This window comes from Falco biarmicus, chromosome 7, assembly GCF_023638135.1.
Source record: "Falco biarmicus isolate bFalBia1 chromosome 7, bFalBia1.pri, whole genome shotgun sequence".
NCBI lineage: Eukaryota > Metazoa > Chordata > Aves > Falconiformes > Falconidae > Falco > Falco biarmicus.
Genome location: NC_079294.1, coordinates 52,784,920 through 52,809,406, shown reverse-complemented (window position 1 = coordinate 52,809,406; position 24,487 = coordinate 52,784,920). Strand labels below are relative to the sequence as shown.

The 24,487-nt window shown below is 40.8% G+C and overlaps 1 protein-coding gene across 1 annotated transcript in view; it reads left to right on the top strand.

Moving 5' to 3' along the window:
- Positions 1-10,342, top strand: part of KLF13 (KLF transcription factor 13) — a 33,045-nt gene extending 22,703 nt beyond the window's left edge. Inside the window, exon 2 of the mRNA XM_056346202.1 lies at positions 8,072-10,342. Coding sequence (XP_056202177.1) covers positions 8,072-8,364 — 293 coding nt within the window. The 3' untranslated portion in view covers positions 8,365-10,342. The remainder of the gene's footprint in view (positions 1-8,071) is intronic.
- The last annotated feature ends 14,145 nt before the right edge of the window (positions 10,343-24,487 follow it).

Below are 24,487 nucleotides of genomic sequence, written 5' to 3'. Positions count from 1 at the left end.
GAAGTGACAAACTGCACAGGAGAAAGCCTACTGTTAGCAACGGCAAGTATTCTGCGTCGTAGTCCAAGGGTGCAGTAAAACAAGTAGCATCAGACTCTCAGGTCTGCAGGCAGAGATCTGAAATTTAAACTGTGGAATTACTGAAGGTTTTTTTCTGACTTTTTTATGGTCTTCAATCGATGGGAAATAATTTGATTTCTCTATTGCCCAGCAGGACTAATATTTGGAGTACTCTCTAGCAGAGAGAGAGACTACAACGTAAATGTAGCTAGAGAGAAGAAAACCAAATAGAATTCACTATGTATCCGTGGAACTGTAACATTCCATGTCAGTCCAGAGAAGATCATAAAAATACATACCCGGAAAATATGCTTGGGCTTTCTGGCATGGTCTTTGGGTTGGTTGCTTCTTTGCCATTCCAGTAGTGCATCTTTTTACTTTTTGAAGGGAGAACTCAAAATGTCAGACAGAGCGTTTTGAAGGGCTGCATCACTTACCAACATTATGCAAAATGGCTCAGGAGCACAAACATACAAGGAAACCAAAGCAGCTCAGCATAACACTGGGAAATAAGTTTCTTGTGCTTAAGATGCTGTAGGGAATCACCTAAGACTCCTTGGGCCACACTGCAAAGCTAGAGGCCAAATTCTCAGTCACATTCTCAGCATAGATCTAGAATGTATTCCAAGATTTCTCTGTGAAGGGGAGGATAGAGTTTCATGGTCCTTACACTTGGCTGGTTAGCCTGTCTTTGTTGGCCGTTTTTGAAAATCCCTTGTGCTTATAAACACGGGGAGTCCAGTGAAAGTTGAAAACACAAATGAAATTGTTCCCTTAGAAGATCAGACTTGCAGTTAGTCACCTAATAAAAATGTCAGGCATTTAATCTTCATGAAGAGAAAGCTGCTAAGAAATGTTTATAAATAATATCAAAAACTTTGCATTTCTTTATTAGTAAGAACTATAGAAACTAAATTTTTGGTGAACACTTGTTCACTGACAAGTGGCTTTTTATGAAGAACAGAACTATGTATCAGTGAAACTCAGCAAATAGTTCAGGCTGATTTTTTTTATTTCAGAAAAATTGTGATAATGTGTTTCATCAATTCATTTCAAATTAACATCATCGTTGTGTTGAAATTTGTCTCCAGAGCTAAAGGAATTAAAATAGTGTTACAAAGAAACACCCCAAAAATAGTAAAATATTTTACCAAAAATAAAATTACTATGGGCTACTTGGTTTGCTGAGTTCTTCTGCAGTTCAAAGTTTTTTTTTATTTTTTCAGTGGAGCAAAAAATAAATAATACACATAGCTCTAGCCTTTATTTTGCTCTTTCATTCAAAACCTTAGCAAAAGATGTAGCAAATTTTCTTTTTATTAAATTTATGACCATTTCATTTTAAAGCAAATTTGCTATAAGATTTATTTTCCAGATCATGGAATATAACTTTCAGCTACTTACTGGTGGTTTGTGCAAAGCAGTTTGGAACTAGGTTTTAGCTGGGAGTGGAACACAGAGCTTAATGTACTGAACACACAGTGATGTACATTAGCAAAGATAAAGTGAGAACTAAACAGGAGTCAAAACAGGAGTTAACATGGTAGGCAGAAAATGACTTGGTAAAGATAAGAGGTTCAAATTCCAGATTCTTAATTTACTGTGCAAAAATGCAGAATAAAAATCGTGGGTATTTTAAAAGTGCTAAGCTATAGAAACTCACACAGAGCAGTTCAGCTTGGGCATCCCAGTTTGAACAGGGATTCAGTAAAGCCATGGAATGCATATTTTAGACAACAGAAAGATTATGTGATGGAGTGTCCTGTGAAAAAAACAAAAGCTTAAAAGGCTAGAATGTTTCTGCCTTGACAAAAGAGAAGCAAATGTGGCTGATAAAAATACCTTAAAATTATTCTAAACTGAGATTTAAGATATTAATGAACAAGCATGAAATAAAGGCCTAGAATATAACTGACAGAATGCAATCTGTTAAAAAAAAAAGAAAAAAAGAAAAAAAGAAAAAGATTTTTTCCATTATGGTGAAAGTGAGTTGTAATATTTTTAAGAAGAGCAGAAGGTAGCTGCATGGAATATACCAAAGTAGTTATTTTGGTCCTTGGGCAGACCCGACTGTGGTTAAGGCTAGGGGAGGAATTTTGCACTACTTGTATTTCTCTGGCATTGTAATCATTATCATTATGGTATCTGAACTGTTGTTCATCATTTGCTGTTTGCGTTGTTCTAGTTAGCTGTGGTTATACAGATAAGTCATGCGTGCTGTAATCTGTGCTCCCAGATGGAGCAATAAAGCACTTCCAGAACAAACAGTAACACACATTCACTTAAAATGTAAACTTGCCGCTTGGAAATTCAAGAAATATTCATACCTGTCTAAATAACTCAATAAGAATGTTAAGGTACAGGAAATAAACCAAGGATTTAAATAATGGATATAACAGTAGCTGTTGCAGCCTCTGCTCAGTACTAGTTTCTTGTGCACATGGTAAACATAAGATCCAAAAATTTATCCATTTAATGACTGTATTTGCTAAGATTAAAGTAAAGATGCCCACACTTTCAAGTGTGATTGTACTTGATGCCTGGGTCTGTGCCTGTTGGAAATCTGAGAACTCCAGTTCCCAAAAAAAGGCCGCATCACAGGTAATGGAAATAGCAGGAACATGCATGCTTCTGTCAGCAGGTACCAATGCAATCCAGCTCCTTGTTCCTGTGTGTCCTAGGGGCTTTGGGGAGGTTATGTCCCAGTGTCTAATAAAGTGTGAACTCTGACTAAAGCTTCTCTTGGTTTTGGGCATTCATAGCACACTCCCATATTGGGCTTCTGGTGTCTAATGACAGTCAAATTCACCCTGTGACTTTTCTTTTGACTGAGAACATTACTAAAACTTCCTCATATTCCTGGAACTAGCCAAGCTTAATATTGCTGAATTCACTACCTGTTAGATATGGTTGAAGGTAGTGGAGACATTGAAAAGCTGTTGACAGACACACAAAAGTGGATACAAAAATCATGATCGCATTTCGCTTGTTTGGTTATGAAATGTCACCTCCAAAGTCATTAATTTAAAACTGTTTAATTTATAGAAATTTGGAATTGTGAAGCTTTGGAATGTTTTGATCCCTTTTAAAATACTTGATAAAGAAACCACCATTCATTTAACATCAAAGCGGTGCATTATTCTCTCTCTTGCACTCAGATGGTTAAGGGCTTGGGTTTTGACTGCAAAAGGGCTTGTTTATAAAAAAGAGAGTAACAGAAGCTAAATGCTTGTAAATACATATCGGTGCTATTGAAGGATAACCTTTCTCTTTTTTCTAAATAACAGCCAGTCTCAAGAAACATGGTCTGCTTGGGTGAGTGTTTTTTCCCAGGATAGCATTTCCTCTCTTAGAGGAAGGCTGCTTCAGTCACATCTGTATTTAACTGTCTGCCCCTCATCCTCCCCACCCAGCCTGCTAATCTGTGTTTCCAAATATACCCGTAATTATGTATATGAAAATGTAGAAATATAAGAATAGCACACAGTGGCATGTTCAAGTTTCTAGTCTGTTTTTGTAACAACATACCATGCTGTTCTGCAAAACAGCAGAACAGATTAAAGATCACAGAAAATTGTTTCTGGCTTACTGTTTCTGGTTTTGCAGGCACGTGTGGAATTCCCAGAATATAAATTTCTTTGTTACTGCATGGTCTTGGCATATGTTTGAAGGTGCTAATGTGCAAAGCTACTACATGAGTTAAATTGAAAAAAATAGCCCGTATACATGGTTTGACTGGATAATACTCTAATCTGTAGGGCAGTGGATATCACGTTTCAAATTGTTCAGATAGGATTGCCTAATCTTTCCATTGGAATTCTGAAAATGGTTGGTATCACAGGTGTCTCAACCTGTTTTGGCATTTTAGTCATTTGTAGGCGTGGGGTTTTTTAAGCACGCTCAGGCCTACGTAGTACTTAGTATCATTTTTAACTGCTATTCAAATGCTGGATATCATACAGATGAATCAGTCAAACAGGACTCCAGGGTCTGTACAGGAGTGTCACTGTATAAGAAAGGAGCCCTTAAAACTGTGTGTGAATTGGGGAAAAGTGGAGAGTACACTAGAAGTGTGGTACAAGTCAAGACATCAGTTCTGGTTCCACCATCTCTGTAGTTTTTGTTTCCCATAAGTACATGTAGTTGCCTCAATATATGTAACGATTGACAAATATAGAATAATACAAAGGACTTTTATGTAATATCAGAAGAACAGCCTGGCTCTACTTGCTTCTGAATCTCTTCCAGCAAGAAAGAAGAGAGGTGCATTTTTTAAAATGCTGTTTCTATAGCCCAGGCAACTCTACGGTTCCTTTGGTGGTCTGCTCTGGCAAGCAGTATAAAACAGTATGAGTAGCTAGGGCTGTGCCACTGGAATGAATTTGGAGTCAGTACACCTGCAGATCTCATGTTCTTTTACTCAGTGAGCACTGCAAGTTTCTTAATGCAGCTTGACACACATTTTTCTTTGGACTGGGTGGAGTTCAGGGAGAAGCCAAAAATGTTCTTGCTTGTGTAATTTTCAGTTAAGATCAGTTGTATTTAATTCTCAAATGTGATGTTTTTCCATGAGCCTGTGTAACTTTTAACACCAGTTATGTGATGTTATATGCTCTGTCAGAGGAGCTAGAAAGGTTACGGTTTAGTGGGATTTGGAACATGGAAATCCAAACCTATTTAAAATTGTTTAAAAAAATTAATTACAATATTCCTTATCTTTTAAAGGCATCTTTTGCCTGCCTCTCTTAAGAGTAAAAAAGCCTAAGCTGCTTTTTGATTCCTTTATTTTCAAGGATCTTTACCTTTTGGAGACTTACCTCTCTTTGAGACCTGCTAGTAATGCTCATAATGCACAAAAAACCTGATGTTGCCAAGGCAGTGCTAAGACTTTCAATATATACATTCACATGCTTGACGTGTTTCCTACCATATTTAAGATACCTGATAATATTTTCACAGTAATTTATAGGATCAAATTCTGCAGTCATTGTATAAAGGTAAAATTCTGACTTCAACACTGCCTAAGATGGACCTCAAAGTCTTTATTTTGTCGTGTACAGCAACTTTAACGTTGAAGGCTCTTTGTTAACTACAATATGACCATGAGTTACTGCTGATGCAAAAAACTTGTACTGTGGCTGCATTTTCCCTAATGAGATTAGGCAATCAATTCATATAAACTGTCATTCTGTTGATTGCTTTACTGACAGTAAAAGGTCATTTATATAACGTACCTGCACAGAAAACCACATCCCTTCTGTTTAAGAGATGAGATTGATGACAGACTATGAATTTCCACGTGTGGTTTTAGACCAACAGCTAGGTCTTGCCTTAATTAACATCCTGCAGCAACTTTGTTCCAGACTGTGTACTAATTTTTTAAGAACAATAACGATTCTCATATCTTCACACAAGAATTCCAGCATTTCCTCACAATACAGCTTTTCTCTGAGGAGGTATTGCTAAACCTTAACAAAGCTGGGAAGCACTCTAGAGAACTTCCTACCACTGCTAGAGTGAGATTGCACTGTAAGAGTGCACGGAGGGGAAAAACATTTGGCCAAGAAACTTAAAGGCAATTACCAAAAAGATAACAAATCAAGACTAGAGAGGACCGAGGGGAAAAAATAGTTTCTTGGAAGGAGAAGTAGTAGTGGAAGAAAGGCCACATTTTCTTTGGCTTAGCACCCAAATCACCATGACCATCATCAACAACATCGTCAGGCAGGTGAGTAGGAACTTGAGTAACAGAAACGTCCAAAGGCCTTACCAGAAAGTGATGCTATAGCACAGGCATGAGAAAATTCCATTCTGCAGGCCAGATCCAGCTGTTAGACCATGTCTTATTGCCCTTCTTTCCAAGGGTCCCAGATTCCTCCTGGAAGTATATCTGTTGTATGACCAAAACATAGGAAAAAGATTAGTGAATCTAGTCACACAACAGGGATATCTGGCACATCCCACCACAGGCAGGAGCATATCTAACAACGATGACTGGGTACAAACATAGTGAAAATGTATTTGTTTCCCGTTTCTCAGCAGACTGAGAGATGAATCCCTGACAGTTTGCAGAAGGCCAAGGAGGACATGGAATGGCTTTGCATAGGTTTTTTAAGCAACAAAACTATATGCATTAAATGAGTTGTTGGTGGGTTTGCTCTTAAAAAATTTGTAGGTCCCTAAGTTTTTTAGGCTTTAGATCAGGGGAAGCCAACTGAAAGCAGTCCTGTTCATCTTAGCTGACTTTTGTAGATCACTTAGGAGGTGGCGTTCATGGTTCTCCATATGAAAATCTCCCTTGTGTACTGTACAGGTACAACTATTGCATTAGGCATTGTAGTTGTAGGTGTAACTAATGAAATCCACAAAATGTGCTTAAGATTGGGGTTTCTCCTAAATAATCAAGGAAACATGAGGAACACTTGTTTTCTCCATGGTCTCGAATAAAATTTTATTTAAAATAAGAATTGCGTGTCTATTAATTGAGACACTGTTTGAGATTTGGCTGAAGTATCTTGGAGGCTTCATGAACAGAGGGAAAAAGAACCTAAAAATCTCTTTTTCTGAGCAGAAGCCTCCTAAGTAGATCCTGGAGATAAATGTTATGGCCAAATCTGTGAATTTAAAACAGATTACTGGCCACTTAGATTGAAGGTTGGCTGGTGTTAATTTTGCTATCAGACAATTTTAATTAAGGTGTGTTGAATTTCTCCAGGAGGCTAATTTATGTATTTATTTCCTATTTGGTGTAGTGTGTGTAACTTTGATTTCTGATTTTGGGACAGAAATTTTATACCTCTCTGGACCTCCTGAACTGCCTATTCAGCATTAGAAAAATTAAGATTGGTGCAAGTAGGAAGTTATAAAAATTATAACTACAAAAACTGCTAAGTCTGTATTCACAAATGAATAAGATGTTCTAGATTGATAACAAATAAAGAACATGATATTCAGATGCAGTGACAGTAAGAACCAAACCAACGTACAGAAGTAGTAGGCAGCACATTTCATGGTTTGATGTTGTCGTTTTTAACAAACGGAGAAACTAAGGATGGAAACAAATAGTACAAGTTGCCTAAGGCTATGCAGCGCATCAGTGATGAAGCTGGGAATACATCCCAGATACCCATCTATTATAACAACAACACTACTTCTGTCTGCAGCCGGTGCTCACCTCCAGTGCTAGAGCTTCTCAGGCTGCACATCTACCACAGTGCCCAAGTGCAGACCTCCAGCATAGCCATGCAACTGCCCTATGAAAGATGTTTCCCATGGCTGAAATCTGTTGAGAAGTGCATCAGGTCACCATACTGCTGTTTCTTTGAGCTCAGTGGTCCTACCTGAAGTGTCATAGTCATGGGTTTTAGCTGTTGATAGAAGGCTGCCATGTGGCACATTTACCTAGTTGAAATATAGGGCTCCCTCCCTTGTCTTCTAAAATGAGACCTAAGGCAGTGAACAAGAGAAACCCTAGTACCTTCAGCAAATGCAGAAATCACAGGCATGGCTGTGGAGAGTGCAAGGTGACAGCCTCACACCCAGTGCCTCAAAATTTCCATTGTGCATTTTTACCATTATTGTTTTTAAACTGAAGAGAGACTTCATCACACCTCCTGAACTTCAACACTGAGTCAGACAGACACAGGGACAGCTCGGAGGAGTAAGTGAATATTCTGTAGAGCTCAGTACAGATATTGTCAAAGCCCAGAAGTCTAATGGAGTACAAGAGATATGAAATGTGACATCAGCTTAAAGGATCAGGAGCCCAGCATCCCTGAAGATCCAGTTATCAAATGAGGCATCTATCACTAGTTTGATTTGAAGTACTTTTTAATGGATTGGAATACCACGGTGGTCTCATCTCGGGCAGAGAGTAACACTTTCCCCATCCAATTAGTGCCAAATGGCTTCTACCATGCTCCCAACCTTTCTATTCTAACTTTTGCATACAAAAAAAGCACATGGAAGACATTGCTATCCCTTCTAATCATGCCATGTTTGCTTCTTGCAGGTGAACGACCTTTTGAATGCAATTGGCAAGGATGTAATAAGAAGTTTGCTCGCTCGGATGAGCTGGCCCGCCATTACCGCACTCACACTGGAGAAAAGAAGTTCAGCTGTCCTCTCTGTGAGAAACGCTTCATGCGCAGCGATCATCTGACAAAGCATGCCCGTCGCCATGCCAATTTCCACCCAAGCATGCTCAAGAGGCGAAGCGGAAGCAGCTCAAGAACAGGATCTGTCAGTGACTACAGCCGCTCAGATGCCTCAAGTCCAACAATTAGTCCTGCCAGTTCCCCATAGACCTACCTGCACTGGATGTCAGCACTTTGCCTCTAATACCTAATGTGGAGTTTTGTTTGTGTTGCACACACTTAAAAAACTGTTGCTTCCCCTCTTCAGTTCCCCACCCCACCTTTTTTTTTTTTAAAAAAGATCAGTAAATAGCTGCCTTCCACTGCAATTTCCAGTCAAATTTTCTTTACCCAACCAGACAAGTGGCTATTCTAACCTCATGGACAGGCAGACTTACATGTTACACTTTGTGACTTCTGCTGTCTCAATATTTCAAACATTTTGAAACCATTTACAAATCTTCTTGATTATTCTTTATAAGAAAATGAGAAAATCTAAAAAAAACCCAAACCACTTAATTCACCTCAGGTGTCAAAGTAGTTTTGTAAGACCAGATTGCACAGCATGAGCATACATACATTTACAAATCAACTGTGTTGGATTGTGTCCCCCTTCTCCTTTCTCAGGGATGGATATTTATGTTACACAATAATTATAATGAAGACACACCCTAACCGCAGCCTTACTCTGTAAATGTATTTGCACTCAGAAGCTTTTTGTTAGGTTCTTTCACACACTGGGGAAAAAATAAAAACCAAACAATACAAAGAACAAATCAGTACTGGAATGTGGTACCAGACTCTTCCATTATTTGTTTTCCTGATTACAAACGTACATTGAGGAGTGTCCAAACAGGAGTCTTGCCTTTCTTCAAGCTGCTCTCTGCTTTTGGTAGGAAGCTGTATTTTCACTTCATGCCGAAGATGCTCCAAAACCAACTTCCTATTGCAAAAATCTCTGTGAGGTTGATAAACTTGTTTGTTTGTTTCATGCTAGATAAAATTCTGAGAAAAAAATGCTGAAGAAGATGCCTTAAGTAAATAACCTCAATCATGAGGAAACATATTTACACTGGGTAACATTTTATTGCAAGGTGGCATGGAATCTCGGAGGCATTCTGTCACTCTCTCCCAAGTTGTTAAGCAATCTGCACTGCCTATTCAGTATGGGACCAACAGAATATTCAAATCAAACCACACTGACTTGAACAATTTTCTTCTTTTTTTTTTTTTTTTTTTTAATAAACTATGGAAATAGCATAGCTGAACCAATGCCCACCAAAACTTTTATCAAGGTACTTACTGTACAGCTGTATCTTAGAAAGACAAATTGTCTAAGACCTAGTTTCTCTATCCTGTTGCCTCACAATCGTGGTCACCGATAAAAGGAATGGAAAATCATAATGTATCTTCTGACTGGAAAAATTAAATACACATTTTAAAGTTTTAAAATAAAAGGACATTTTAGCTCATCACTGCTACAAATTTCTCAAAAATACGCATACCAGCATAAAGTAAGGTGCTCTCATTTCTGAATAACTGCTTAATAACAAAAAGGGAATCTTGGCTAGTTTTCAGTAACTTTCAAATATTTGACACTAGACAGAGGTAGAATTTTTATGTTTTACATGGTAGCAGATATAGCAAATGACCAGCAGCATTGTGATGTACTGGAGATCTCATTGGCAGCAAATACACTATGCTTGGTTTGGCTGGGTCTGATGGTGCGTATTATAAATTCAGGTCCTTTTGATTCTGGAAATTTTGGGGTTTTCTTGCTTTTACTGTAGGGTATAAATGCAGTTAAGTGTAGCATGGTGAAAAGTAACTCTCTATGCCAAACCTGCCATTTGATATCAAGTGAATGCCTCCAGATTCCAAATGAAACTATATCTTACTTGCTGCTTTGCATTGATCCAATTTTGCAAGTCTTTTTTGTACTGTATATTAACTGTGAGAGGCTAATATAGATTTCCAAGTAGTTTCATAGGTACTTCCATAATATTTACATTATTCCTAATACTACACTTTCTATTAGTTGTATGGATAAATACTTAAAGACAGTTCAAACTGCAGTTATTTCAGTATTTTTTTATGGCTGTTTGCTTCAGATTTCACCTCTATAAAAATCAGTTTTCCCCTTTCAACTGGAAGTCATGTGAGGCACAATTCTACTGTTTCATTTCACAGAAAATGAAAGAACATCATAATGGGTTTTTGCAAGATGACAAACGTTGAGTTTGTGTGACAAGCTGCCTAACCACTGTAAGTTAGGAGAAAGCCAGATCTGTTTGCCTCCATAGATTTCCTCTTTTCTTCTTTTTAATCTCATCTACTGATACACACAATTTTAACAACTTGATACAATTCAGGTAACAGGAATTCACATTCCAATACTTTCTGTGACTGCTAAAAGTGCTCTTGTGCTGTGGTTAGTAACGAGGCATTTAAGGTGTCTAGCTAAAGGAATTCTACAAGTCAACAGTCTTGTGCATGTACTTGGAAACAAGACATAAACACATTTCTCATTATTATTATACCTTAATAGAGGGATTGGGGTGGGGAGAAAGGGGGAGAGGAGATCAAAAGGAAAACTAAGTATCAGTGAAAAATCATAGGCTTCGTGGTTCACTTTGTTGTAAAATCATCTTTTCCAACAAGAGCATCATTTAATCTTTAGCAAAGGAGGAATCACTCCAGTCCATTTAGGGCATAATAATTCAGCATTAATCAGTAGGTGCATTACAAACAAGTTGTTTCAATAGCCTGGAGAAAGAATATTCACACCAGGTTTCATTAGTACTGAGATTATGGGATATAAAGATTACAGGACAGCTATTGTGAGTGACACAAGAACTATGTAAACTTTAACTCAAATAGTAAACTAAGGATTTTATGTATATTTTTCATAGGTATTACTAGTAATTCTCCCAGATTAAGTAGAAAAAAAAAATTGGTTCAAAGATGAATTTCCAGTTCAGCCAGTTCATCTAATAAGAAGGCTGTGAGATTCTATATAGCCAACATAGCTACACTTTCAGGAAATTCTCTGAAATGCTTTGTTAATATTTATTTTTTAAAAAAAAAAACCACACATTTTTTTTTACATCTGAGCTGTAAATACCTCAGAATGTGTTAGACTCGCAGTCAAATTACTGTGTTTTAAAATCGTAGAGTTTCAAATATCTCCATTAATCGTTTAATATATGATAGCTTTAGGATAAAATGATGAATTACAAACCACTAGTAGTTTCCAAAACTGAATGCGAACAAAACTTCTCTTACTATTTTCATATGGAAAGAGTGTGTTTGGGGTTTTGTAGCATCTGCTAGATGTTAGAAAAGAAGCAGAAGTATCAGCAAAGTCATAAGACTCCATTCTCATGATGGTTCCTCCTGAGTTTTTCAGATATGAGAAGCCTGAACAGCTCAGATTATGTTTTGAAATCTGGGTGCTTACTGAAACTAACCTCAAAGTTTTACCCTTTTGCTGTTTCACCCAGCAGTGAACCTCAAACATTCTCCTGGCATAGCAACAAACATCGCAGGCTTGGGAAGCACTGCTCTGGCAAGGTGCAGATGTCTTTGCAGTCCTCCGTTTGGACGCGTGTGCACCTCTCTTGCCTCCTCCCTTCCCCATGCAATCTGTTGAGGTGATTCCCCACAAACTAAAAAATTGCCCTATTTTTTTATTTTTAGTTTCAGCATATAACAACAGTTTTATGATTATTAAGAAAGCCCTGGAAGTTTGTTTTTCTCCAGCCATGATTCTAGCTTCCTCTAAGAGTTGAGTTTAACTGCCTTGCTATAGGAAATGGGTGCAAGTTAAAATCATCACATCACTACCACCACTCGACTGAAAGTAAAGACACCCTTAGAAACTCATTCATCCCTTCCATTAACCTCATCCTGTGCAAAGGCCTGAAGTGCATTAATGGCCACATGAATTCAATTTTCATCTTGCTTCTTAGAAAGCAGTCCTGGTAAACTCCTGGCAGCTAGATTTTATTGTGAGAATTGTTTATATCGGCGAACTAATTGTTCCTTGCTTTTATAATGTAGGCATACTATCCGTTTATGTTATATAACTGCAAAGGTATATATTTATAACAAGTCATCAGAAGCCTCTGTTTGATGGTAACATCTAATTCCTGTATATACCCTACCCCCTGTACTGCATTAACCTTTGCAATAACTTTTAGCTATGAAAGCCTCTGTACACCTTTAAAACCTCATCACCTCCTGTCCAGACATTCAGCGCTTTCCGTGCTTCATGCAGCCAGGCAGCAAAAGGCTGTGCGAAGAGCTTACCTGTTTCTACCTATTCACATTCACAACTGCTTTTCTCCAGTTCTTTGCCATGAGTTCTAGAATGTGTACTCTTTGAAGTGCATTGTTGTTTTGGGGTACACGGTTTGTGAAGAAAGAATGAGGAAAATGAACCCTGCATACTTAAAGCTTGCTTTTTCATTGCCATTTGATTTACTAATTTCATTAGGTGATGCCTACGAACTGACTTTCAGGTGCTCTTTTACTCCATCACACCACCTGTTTGTGCATTGGGTGCTAACATATGGTCTATGTCAGTGAATGGTATGATGAATGTCTGTATCTTTACCTCTTTTGGGGATAAAGCTATAGCCTTAGGCAGAAGAAAATAACCGAGTTATACTTGTTTACCCCATAAGCCAGAATATAAAACGCAAAACCCCATCCACTGATATAGGTTATATATATATATATGGATTTATAGAAGCATATGCACATATATATAAATACATATATATGTGTAAACTGTATAGTACGTATACACAGCAGTGTGTATATACTACACACTGAATAACGAAGGGATGTCTACAGAACACAATTAGGTATCCATTTCATTATGACTAGTGATGGGTCTGAACCAGAATCCTAGATCCACACCATTGCATTTGGAAAGTTTGAAGCTGTTTTTTTGAGATTTGTGGTTGAATTTCATCTCTGGTTACAGCTGCAGTTACTTGTGTATGTATGCATTCGGGGGGACGGGTGGGCATGTGCACACGTGGTTTTTCACAAGCACATGCCTGTGTGGGTGACAGAGAATATGTGTGCCAGTAAGTGTGCACGTGTTTACATATATTCTTCCAGCTTTAGTGAACTAAATGTTACCGGCATCATCTTTACTTCTACAGTTTTATCAGCAGCACATGAATGCTTCCATGGGTCACTTTTCAACTCTTTAAATCACTACATTGAAGTATTACAGTTGTACAGTTGTATGTTCATCTATTCTTGCTCTGCTGTAACTTTTTATGTATTTTGTACTGCATAGATTATATATTGTGATAATGTCCTATGCAACAACAATAACAAAGGAAAAAAAAGGAAAAAGAAAGAAAATTAACAACTGTAAAATATCGTCTTAACTTGTATGCATGGTTAGTGACGTTTACATTTTCCAAAATAAAACTTATAACTATGAAATGTTGCTTTTCTCTTAATTTCCTTCTCTATGTATCAGTTAGAAAGCATCAGTTGTTAATATCTGTGCTGTTCATTTGAGGTTTGATATCTTGTTACACATCTTTGTTTAAATGTCAACCGGTGCTATTGTTTAAAATTGGATTATGTTTTTAATCATTGAGAGAAAGTTTCTGTGATGTTTGTTAAGTACTCTCATCTGCTTTAACCAGTATTTTATAGTTGCATAGTGAAATTATTTTCTCAAAGCTGGTATATACTGTGGGGTTTTTACAAGATGGTTACAGGATTAATATGCATTACAAAGGTCAAAGAGTCAGCTATCCTTTCTTCAGACCTCAGTTCTTTGCAGATTTCTGATATCATCTCTGCAGGTGGCAGTGTACTATCAGAACAGTTGTAACTTAATCTCACAGCATTCCAAAATGTTCTTTCATAATTTTAAAGAAAAGTAAACTGAAACACGAGAGATCTGAGTGACTTTCTCGAATACATGAGGCAGTGGCTGATGTATGCCTTTGTCCTCTTTGAAAGTTACACCACACCCCTAGGAAAACAATTTTGTTCTCTATAATGAATATCTGTCTATAGAACATTATAACTGATCGCAAAAATAGTTTAGAACAGTGGACTACTGCTGAAAGATGAAAGCTAAAATATCTTCGTTAAGCTAGAGGCAATTGTGTGAATTACTTTAAAATGAGTACATTTTGTTGTGCAGTGGTCATGAAAACTGTTCAGAGCAAATAACTTGGAGACCATTATCTTTAATAACAGTTTTCCCCATGTATTCATTACAGTGTTGAACTGTCATTGCTATTATCTCTGACCATGCACCAGTTAGCTTGTACATCTATCTACACGTGTCTATTATTAACTGCTATTCTGTGACTTAACACAGAGGAACTAGCTAAATCACATAAATGCTTAACCATGGTACTGCAGTATTTAAGGGCTCGTTATCTGAGAATAACATACTCTTTGCGCATGCAGTGGGGAGCCCTGACTACTAGGGAGCCATCACTGGAACAGAAGACAAAATGCTTCTGTCCAACAGAAAACCACAGGTTTGTTTCATTCTCTTCTACTAATATTAGCGTGGTGTGGCCTCCCACTGTTTATTCTCCGCGCCTGTGTTATAACTGGGAAACCCCAGGCAGAGGACTCTCTGGAGCATTCAGGTTGTGAGGATCCTCAGGCAAAACTCCTGGTAAACTGTCTAATAACGGAGGGAGCTGAGGTTCCCTTGCAGACCTTGTTATCAGTCTGTCTGTTGAACTTCCATTTCACATCCACTGAAGTAACTAGCACCACCCTTCCCCTGGCAGTCTTTGCCTTAATGCTTCCTCAGATGTCTTTTCACCCCATTCACAATTCTAGTTAAATTTTCACCCTTGAACAGACAGGCTAGACAGCTGCTTTAGGAGTCCAGTTGGGTTTTGCTGGGTTGTTCCTGTGGAAAGGGTGTGACATATCTGACCTCTGCCACCCCCCCGTTTTTCAGCCACTTGCTCAACCTAAATTCACTGTTTGTACTGGGGAAAAAAGGTGGGGAGGGGTCTTTTTTCTGCTGATGCTGGAGAAAGTTGGTACGGACTCTTGCTCCTCTTTTCTGTGAAGTAATGAGTCTGAAGTTTCTTGAAAATACAGGTTACACAACACTTCTAAGCACTGTTTGTGAAAACAGGCCCCGAGAGTAGCGTTTCTGAAGTCATCCTACATGAAGGATCTGCCTCGTGTTTGCTAACAGAAGAGCAGTCAAAGATTGTTTTCTAAGCTTTCTAGAAGAATGAAAAGAGAAAGAAATACTTCTAAAAGGATATGCCTTTTCAGTTTGAGTCGATTGCCTTGGTACTGCAGCGTTACATACCTCCCCACCCAGACACCCACGCTCCGAAATGTGTATATTAACACATTCTCACCTGCAAAAGAAACTTATTCTCTCGAGTTGCTAAATGTATGAGTTTCTGTCTTGCCTGTGACTCAGCATTTGCCATGAAATGTTCATAGACTTGGCAGTAGTCCATCAGTTCAGAAGAGAAGGGATAATAATGCTAGAATCAGGAGGGGATATTCCTATTTACATTTACCTGTGCAGCATTTCTGGCTTCAAAGTAGTCCATCTCAAGGTTAATTGCCCCAGCTTTTCAAGGAACCACACCCATGGCATGCTTTGCAAGTTCACTGAAGGAGATTGAAGTCACATAAATATAAATAGAGTCAACAGAGAGAAAAGAGAGAGAATATGGGGACTGAAATAAAAATAAAGAGGCGAGGGCAATGAGACAAGGTGAGTGTTTCTAGCAGCTGACCAGAAAAGCTCAGCACCAGAACACACATGGGCCTTCCTAAAGCACCGCAGAGCAAGGAAGCTAGGCAGCATCTCCAAAGATGACCAGAGACTGCATCATCTTTTCTAAGAGCAGTAGAGAAGGGACCTAAATTGAACAGTAATTCAAGCAGGCAAGCATACATGTCTAGCTAGATACAGCACATTGCTGGCACAGCTAAGAGTATAAAGAGAGAGGGAAAGATTCTTTTAATAGATTTCTTAATCCATACATCAGACAAGGGACACTGGATGCCCAGACATCTGAGCAGCAAGAGGAGAAGGGGGAAGCATCAACGAACGCTGGATTTGGGGGCCAGATTTGCGCCATAATGTAACAAGGTTACATTAAACAAATCTGGAAAAAAGAGAAAATAAAAAAAATAAAAAAAAAGAGTGAAGAAAAAGCCTGGGTGGGCTTTTAGGCAAGAACAGGCCCCAAAGGTCTGCAACAAAACCTAAACACTGAGCTTAGTAATCACTCTGCCACACCAAGAGAAAACAGCTCTAGAGTATAATTGCTGCTTCATCATAATTGTAAACAAAGGATCAACCTGTCCTGCCTGGCTGGCACTGGAAGGGGTTAGATTCAATCTTTGGCTCCCACTGGCTGGAGCAAACGTTGAACGGGAAAGGGGGTTGGCATCAGGGGCTGGGCTACGAGAGGCTCCGAGACGCTGTTGCCAGCAGGTTTCTGTTGAGCTGCCGTTTCTTCTCTGCATCACTGGATAAACACGCCTGCCTGAGCACAGCGCAGCAGGTCTGAGCCTGCTGCACTAGCGCTTGGAAGGTGCACCCGAAGGGTCGCGCAAGAGCTTCCCCTGCCCAGGCTGGCTTGTTCAGGGCTAGCCCAAGCGCCCTTCCCAAGGCCTACATGGCGTGACGGGGACATCCCCCAGAGAGAAGGTGCAGTGTGCCAAGTGGGTGGGTGAGAGCGCCACTGAGAGAAAAAAGGCCCAGCTGCAGGACAAGGGAGATGGTGCTGGTCAGAGAGAGTGTTTCAAGTATGGGGCGGTGTAGTAAGAGCAATGGGAAGAATATGGGGAACAGATGAAAAGTGTAATAAATGGAAAAGGTAAGGTAAAGAGAGGGAAGTATAGAGAAAATAAGAAAGGAGTATAGGGTAGTGCAATTTTATGTCATTTTCTAGGGAGAAGAAGAAAGGCCTCGGGTGCAAAATCCAAAAGGGCGTCTAGAGGAAGGAGCACGACAGTTCATGTGGTAGCATTTCCAACAGCCTAGAAAGTAAGGCATGTCGGTGCGTAATAAACAGGACTGTGTGTCTTTAAGAGACCAGTGTTTGTGTTTTCCCATGCTCTCCTATTGTGGAAATAACTTTCTGAGTCATTTCTCTGATCCTGGAGACAAACTGAACAGACACAAAACATAACAAAACACAATAGCAACGGAAGAGAGAAATTCCTCCCTCCCCCTTCCACCACTAACGCATTTTACGTCAGCGATCTGCACGCACTCGAAGCCTCAGAGTGGGAGAGAAACAAGGCACAGACTGACAGTGTTGTTCAGTACACACTTCTTGAATCAAGCTCTCCTTCTCCACCACTGCATAAACAGTTAAAACATGAAAGCCACGCTTTCCCAGTCTGTTACTTTAAAATATTTTATCCAGTGTCTTTGGTTAAAAGTCTGACCTTCCAGATTTTCCACAGGCGGTGAACTGCAACAGGAATTTCCTAGCTTTTTTAAACTACAAAGCTTTGCACTTCAAAGGCCCTGCGATTTTTCTCTCAAGCTTCATGCCCCACCCTCTGCAAAAAATATGTCAGTTTGGGACTCTTGCAAAATGCCACATTCAGAGGCTCACATACATCTAAACATCAACATCACAGCTACGGTTTTCCCAGAGGGGAGCAAGGGATAGGCACACCCACGAGTGGCTGGCCCCAAACCCAGGCTGTGTCAAGACTTCCCGCACCAAAATGCAGAATCGCCACTGATCAGACCCGAGACGAGCCCATTTTCTCTGTTTCTTCCTCCAGCCTCTGTTGTTGTGCTGAGGACTGGCTTGGACCCTTTGGCGTTACAGACAGCACAGTCCTGAGAAGCTGCAAGGCCTTCCAGGTCTGGTTTAACGTGCCATCTTTTTGACTTTGGGGGTCGTAAAACGAATCCCAAGCTTTTCCACTCTGGGACTGCCCTACCAGCTGTTGCTGCAGCCTGCTGGGAGGAATAGGATGGCTTGACAGGAAGCAGCAGGAAGGTTTGTTGGGGATTGCGAATGCCACCTGTGGTGCCTCAGTGAACCCTGCCCCAGCCCGCAGAGCCGGGGGAGATGCCCCAGCTCCGGGCAGGCGCCGTGGGCTGGCTGCAGGAGCAGAGCAGGTGGGCAGATCCGCAAAAGAAATGACCTTCATCCACCTTCCTCCCTGCAGGAGAGTCGTCCCTCGCAGGGGTGAGGGTTGGAAAGCAGTCACAGCACACCCCAGCTTTTGCAGCTTTCCCTGAAGACCGGGTGAGGGGTGGGTTCCCCTCCACGTGCCCTCGCAAGCAGCTGTGCTGGGGAGGGAGCACGAGGCAAGCCCGGGAACGGGAGCTGTGCGGAGCGTGGGACGGCACAAACAAGGCTGGGGGAATAAATCAGGCATGGATTGGCTTCCCTCTGAGAAACCTTCCATTAAGGCTCCACTGGATATTTTCGGACTCCCCCTGCCTATTTTTAGGAGGGATAATTAATGCAGAAGGAAATGGAGGGGGGGGGGGGGAGGGGGCGGGAATCAAGCTTTAAGTCAAATAACGGAAAATTCGGTATTCTCCACAAAATCACTATGATTAAGGAGGACTAGAAAGGAAGGGTTATATTTCAGCAGCAAAAATATGCTACAAGTCACCGTAAAAATCGTATGTTACATGGTGTTTGCCAGGAGAGGGGAAGGTTTTCAAGAAGACGGAGCTTCACCACTTCACTGTTACTGAACTGGAGCGCAGACACCGCTGAATGCGCGGCTTTCAAGCACCGCTGTACTCCGGCCGTGCCTCTGCGTAGCTCTCAGCTGTGCTCAGGCTCCTGGCTCCTCTGCCTGTTGTGACTGGGCTCTGGGAGGGGCTGGCTGGGACCTGGAGAACGACCAGCACCGCTCTGCCCAGTACTGTGTGGGAAGTTAGGCAGGAAGAGGAAAAACCCCAGCCAAGCTACGCAGCACCCCCACCAGGTCCTTAAAATAATCTGCTTGAAGCACAGGGCTGTTACGAGGCTAGAAAAATCTGTTTCATGAACTAAGATGGGAGGTTCTCAGAAAAAAACCCTCATCCTCTTGGATACGGGAGCTGGAACATGATAAAACAACGTGTGCAATGCTTTCAAAATTCAGCCATTATTTTACCGATAGCAGTGGTTTAGATTCACATCCCTCAGCCTAACAATACAGTCTTCTACCAGTGTTAAATGGTAACGTTGCCTGTAGAAGAAAAAAAGCCTTTCCTTAGTCATCTGCTTGTGTGTTCATGTCCCACCTCCCTCCGAAGAGCGATTGCTTCAGAGCAGGGCCTCCTTGCTTGCCTGCTCAGCATCTTCTGCGCAGCACCGTGCAGTCACCACACACAGGAACGGCACCTTTGCCCTCCTCCAAGGAAAATCACCCTGGCTCCCTCCTTTCCAACCACACCCTACGTTCCCTGTCACACACACAAATTTTTATACTGGAGGGGTCACCTCCTCTTAGACCAAGCCCAGTTTGTGAATTCCTGACACCGCAGAGAACGGCTAACGTACCTAACAGAACTGGAATGTGCCAAGGGGCTGCACTCAGCACCTCCCTTTTAGGTACCTCTGAAAAGTGTTGCCTCTTTGCTTTGGGGAATATTATACAAAAATTATCTTTTTAACGTAGAATTGCCATTTCCTGTAAGCATGACTGTGGTCTGGGAAGGGTTGTTGCTAGGAAAAATCCCTGGGAATTATTCAGTACCATTCCTAATCATACCTTTCCTGCCTGATGCCCTGTGTCTCTACACAGAGTGTCTTTGCAAACCTGCTACATGAAGATCTCTCTATTTCTGAACTCAGGGAGGTAAATACCATCTCCCAGGACTGATAAAACAATTGAAAGAGTAAGAACATGCTACAGAGTGTCTTTTCTAAACAATAGTATTTCTAGTTGTAAAAGGTTTGCAGATGTGACACGGTAACGAGCATTTGAACTACTTGGTGCTAGACACATTGTAATGATACGAAGCACTACACAGTAAAAGGGATGCTGAAGCATTTATATTTTGTATTTGCTTTCAATTACGTTCGATAATAGAATTTACAGCAGTATTCCCCACAAATCTTAGAAGCCCAGATTCATGAGACATTTAAGTGACCACTAACGAGCTCCTGGCTTCTCTGATAATTTCAGCAGAAGCCAAAGGCAGAGTGGGCTGGCTGTGGTTTGGGTTTTATCAGTTATAAAGGTACACATCGACATCTTGACCGTCCCAGTCAGAGGCACAGCAAGTACCTCCCTCCAAGGCCATCAGGCAGCAACAGGTCTAACTGCCACATGGGAACCAAGCTGGGTGAGTTTATCCAGCTCCCAGGTGACAAGGACCTAACAACAGCCACTGCCATCGACATCTGCAGGTACCTCATAGACACATGCACGGAACCAACACAAACACAGGATGGGCGCTTTCCTCCTTGGCCAGATTCTGCTCCAGATAAAAGATTCAGATGCTGGAGCAGAATTAGCGCTGTTTGCCTATGAGCACAGCCCTGCCTTCACGGATGTGTCCCGGTCTCTTAAACCTACAGAGTCTTTGGTTCTGATGGTAAATATATTACATGCTCAGTAGTGTATTAACCAGCTTTCTGCAAAGTGGCGGTTGCTATATGGAATCTCAGCCAGAAGCCAGAAAGTCTGGAAAATCATCAACACAAGTGATGTGTCAGCTTTTTGAAAAGAAAGGGCTATGGAGCTGTTTGAACTTTGTTGAAAAAGTCAGGGAGTAGTTGGTTATTTTATGTAGTCGCACATCCATAATTTGAGTTCATGTCTATAAATAACTTCCTTTTTAATTTGTAGTTTCTTAAGTTAAAAATCTTCCTTTAAAGAAGAAAAGCAACATCTGTTACACGAACCTTCTGCCAACATTTAAAATCCCTTAGATGGTACCTTTGCCAGTTTTCTGTTTTCCTGGAATAGTGTGCAGGAGACAAGAAGTCAGTAACAGATTTTACAACCGACTGATACCAAATTAAACTCGTGATTCTTCTCTGTTCACATAAATTATGTCATTTGGAGAATGTTACCCATAAGCACTGCAAAAAGAGGGAGAGGAATTTTCCCTGCAGTTAGATTCCCACCACTTACTAATTCCAATGTTTTGCACTTACCTTCGAAACAAGTTCAGTTCTAGAGCAGAGCGATCCCAATGCCTCCCTGTCGTCTGGGCAGAAAACTGGACTTCAGATCTGACAGGACTCCTGCGTGACGTTTATCAGGCACCAAAACCACCGCTCTGGGACACACAAAAGCGACCAAAAGTGCATATGAAACGGCAGTGGTAAAAATCTGTCTGCCCGTGCTGTCAGCGCCTGCTACGGGGCAGGAGCGCCCGGGTGCCTTTTGGGGCAGCTCACACAACCGGAGAGCAGCCGGGAAAGCATAGGACAGATACTGGGGTGTCAGCAGCACCTGGATCAGCGGGAATGAGGTCTGATCTAATGGGAATGGCACGGGCACGGACTTGGGGAAGTATGGGTCACCTGTGGGGTTTAACAAGAGATTTCATGGGGACATACTGGATACTTGCTCGCTCTCTGTAACTGCCGAAGAGCTTGCTTACTTGCTGCTCCTGCCCATCTTACATAGGCAAGGCCTTATGTAGGCAGCTTTCTCTGGTCTACCTGTGGTAAATATACTCACATACATAGTAATTAAAACATATTAATAACTCGTCCTGCACTAGCCACTGCTCTTTGCTCCACTCCTTCCTAATCACTTCAATTCAGTGATCAGGCTTTTTTTAATTATAATTGACAGATGAAGTCTAATGTATGATATTTTACATTTTAAAACCCTTGTGCATACCATGACTTACATGCTGTTAAATCTTGCATAAGAGGTATGGATGCTTGGGTCTGCCTTGCTTTCATTCCAGGCACTCCAACAGTTTTCAGCCTTTGTAGGCAACTGATTTGCTGTAGAACGAAGAAAGTAAATTCAGTGTTATTCTGCGCAGTACTGAGATGCGTGGCTTTTCTGTTCAGGTGGCTCTGTGTCCTTGAGTAAACAGACTGACTTAACATTTTTCTGTGCAGAAAAACAACGTTTTCATCTTGCAAGTATAGAACGGGGCACTGCAGAGGGAGGCCAGGATTCCTTTAGGAATCTCTCCAGCCCTGGGTGCTCAGGTAACTGTCTTGGCCTTTGCTTCATCGATCAGATTTCTGTTCGTTCTTATGCTGCGCGTAACTAGACATTTGGGCAAATGCTATGGTCACAATAATAACAATTGCATTTTTGTTCATTTTTTGTCTTAGATTCACAGCACTTTGTGAGTTTAGATGAGCCAATTTAGCAGTCTTATAAACCATTATCATCAGCTCCTAGCGTAGCCCCAAAAAGTCTGCTTTGTCCTTAAAGCCTCCAGCATTTCCCCCAGGAGACATGCAGCTGGCGTGTCAGCCACAGTTTTTCTACTTCTGTTTTAGCATCCTTACATCCCTTTGAGTTCTGCACTCTACCTACCTCTGGCTTTTGTTTGTTTGTTTGTTTTTTTCATGTTAGTGTCCTTGAGGGGCAACACCTGCAATGCATTCTTCAGTTACAGCGTGTCCCTGATCTGTAACTTGTTCTTCCCATGCGGTAACTGTGCACTTCCATTGTCACCACTTCCAATGCACACTGAAATCAGACAAGGGAAAATAAGCTACAACAGGGAGGAGAAACTAGATTTTTTCCACAAGTGGTACTTGCTCTCAGAGTTTTATAACCATGTTAGGTTCTTAAACTGCTTTCATTTTGTTTCCTCAGAGTTAACAATATGAACAGCTTTATTTCAGCAAGGCATCCAAGTTAGGCGGAGTTTTGTGGAAAGGTACTCAATTTGTTCTTTAAAACACCCTTTTTTCTTGCAAATGTAGTTATGTGAAGAAAAACACTGCAATTGTGTTGTAAGTAGAGGGAGTCTTTCAAATGTGGTGAAACTCAGAGTGATGCATAGATTTATTTAAGGAGACCACAGGAAGCGGAACACAACTCTGTAAAGTCAAATCAAGTATGCGCTTGCATATGGTTAATGTTGTGAAACATTTCTGTTTTCAAGCTAGTTACTTACTGAACTATTTGAAGTATTAAAATCCAGTCAGATTACTCATCTATGACGTGCTTTTTAATAGTTCTGGCTGAGAGCTGCCCTGTAGTTCTAGGGGTAAACTTTACCCCGTCAGTAATCCTTCTTGAAATGTATTGATCTTACGAATGGCAAAGTTTAGAAATCTGACTCACATGAGGGGTCCAAAAAATGCTGCTTTTTAGAAGTATTTTCTAGTTACATGTGAAGTTTAACTGAGCCATCTGTGTAGAAATCAAACAAATGAAATTTTTTAAAAAAAAAATCCTGTAGCAAAGACGACAACATTAGGAGTAAATTATATAACTTTTTGGATAGGATTTGAAGTTACCAGAAATCAACTATAAATGCTAGTTAGTTTGGCAAGGAAAAACAAATGCCACAGAAGAAAATTGGAATCACTTACAACAAAGCTGACAGACTGCAGAGAACTGCTTTTTATCGGTGCTCTGCAGATGTGGGCTATTTCCTCTCTTTTCATTAAGAAATCCCAGTTTCACTAGATGCTGTTAAAAATAAGCATCTATCACCAGTTTTCTGCACAGCAGTATGTGATACCAGCACCGCTTCCTGCATCCCCGCAGCGGGAGACCAGTAGATGGGTGACTGGTACTGGTGGTCCAGGGGTGGCAGGCAGCAAGCCCTCGGGGAAGCGGGCTCACCCCAAACAGCCGTTTGACAGGGTGACCCAAAGGAAGTCATTATGTACCAACGCTGCTTTTCCTCTTTAAAGCTTTCTATAAGAGAGATTAGCAACACGCATCATAAATTAAAATGCCATTTTCCAAACTTCTGGACTGACTGAACACTCGCCTGTAATCGTTCTGAGCACACAGTGAAAAGGAACCACACCTCCAGAACAAGCTGAAGGAATCCAAGTGTTTGGATTTTGGCCAGGATGCCAATCCGGGAGGCCAACCAATGCTAGATTTCGACAAGTAAAGCCTTATGTTGCTTTAACATCCTTCAGTCAAAGTGTTTCTTGAGTGTAAATTCCAGCTCTACAAGTAAGTCTGCCCTCTTTTCATGAAGGCCTCTTGGAGATTATAAAGCTCTAGAAAGACACAGGAATCTGATCGTGCTGAGCACACTGTGTGACTGTGCCCTCTAAATCAACACAAGATGAGAACACAAGAGCTATTTAACGTACCACTGCGATAAAGCTAATTCCAGTATCAATCACACAGGCAGGGAAGTTTAG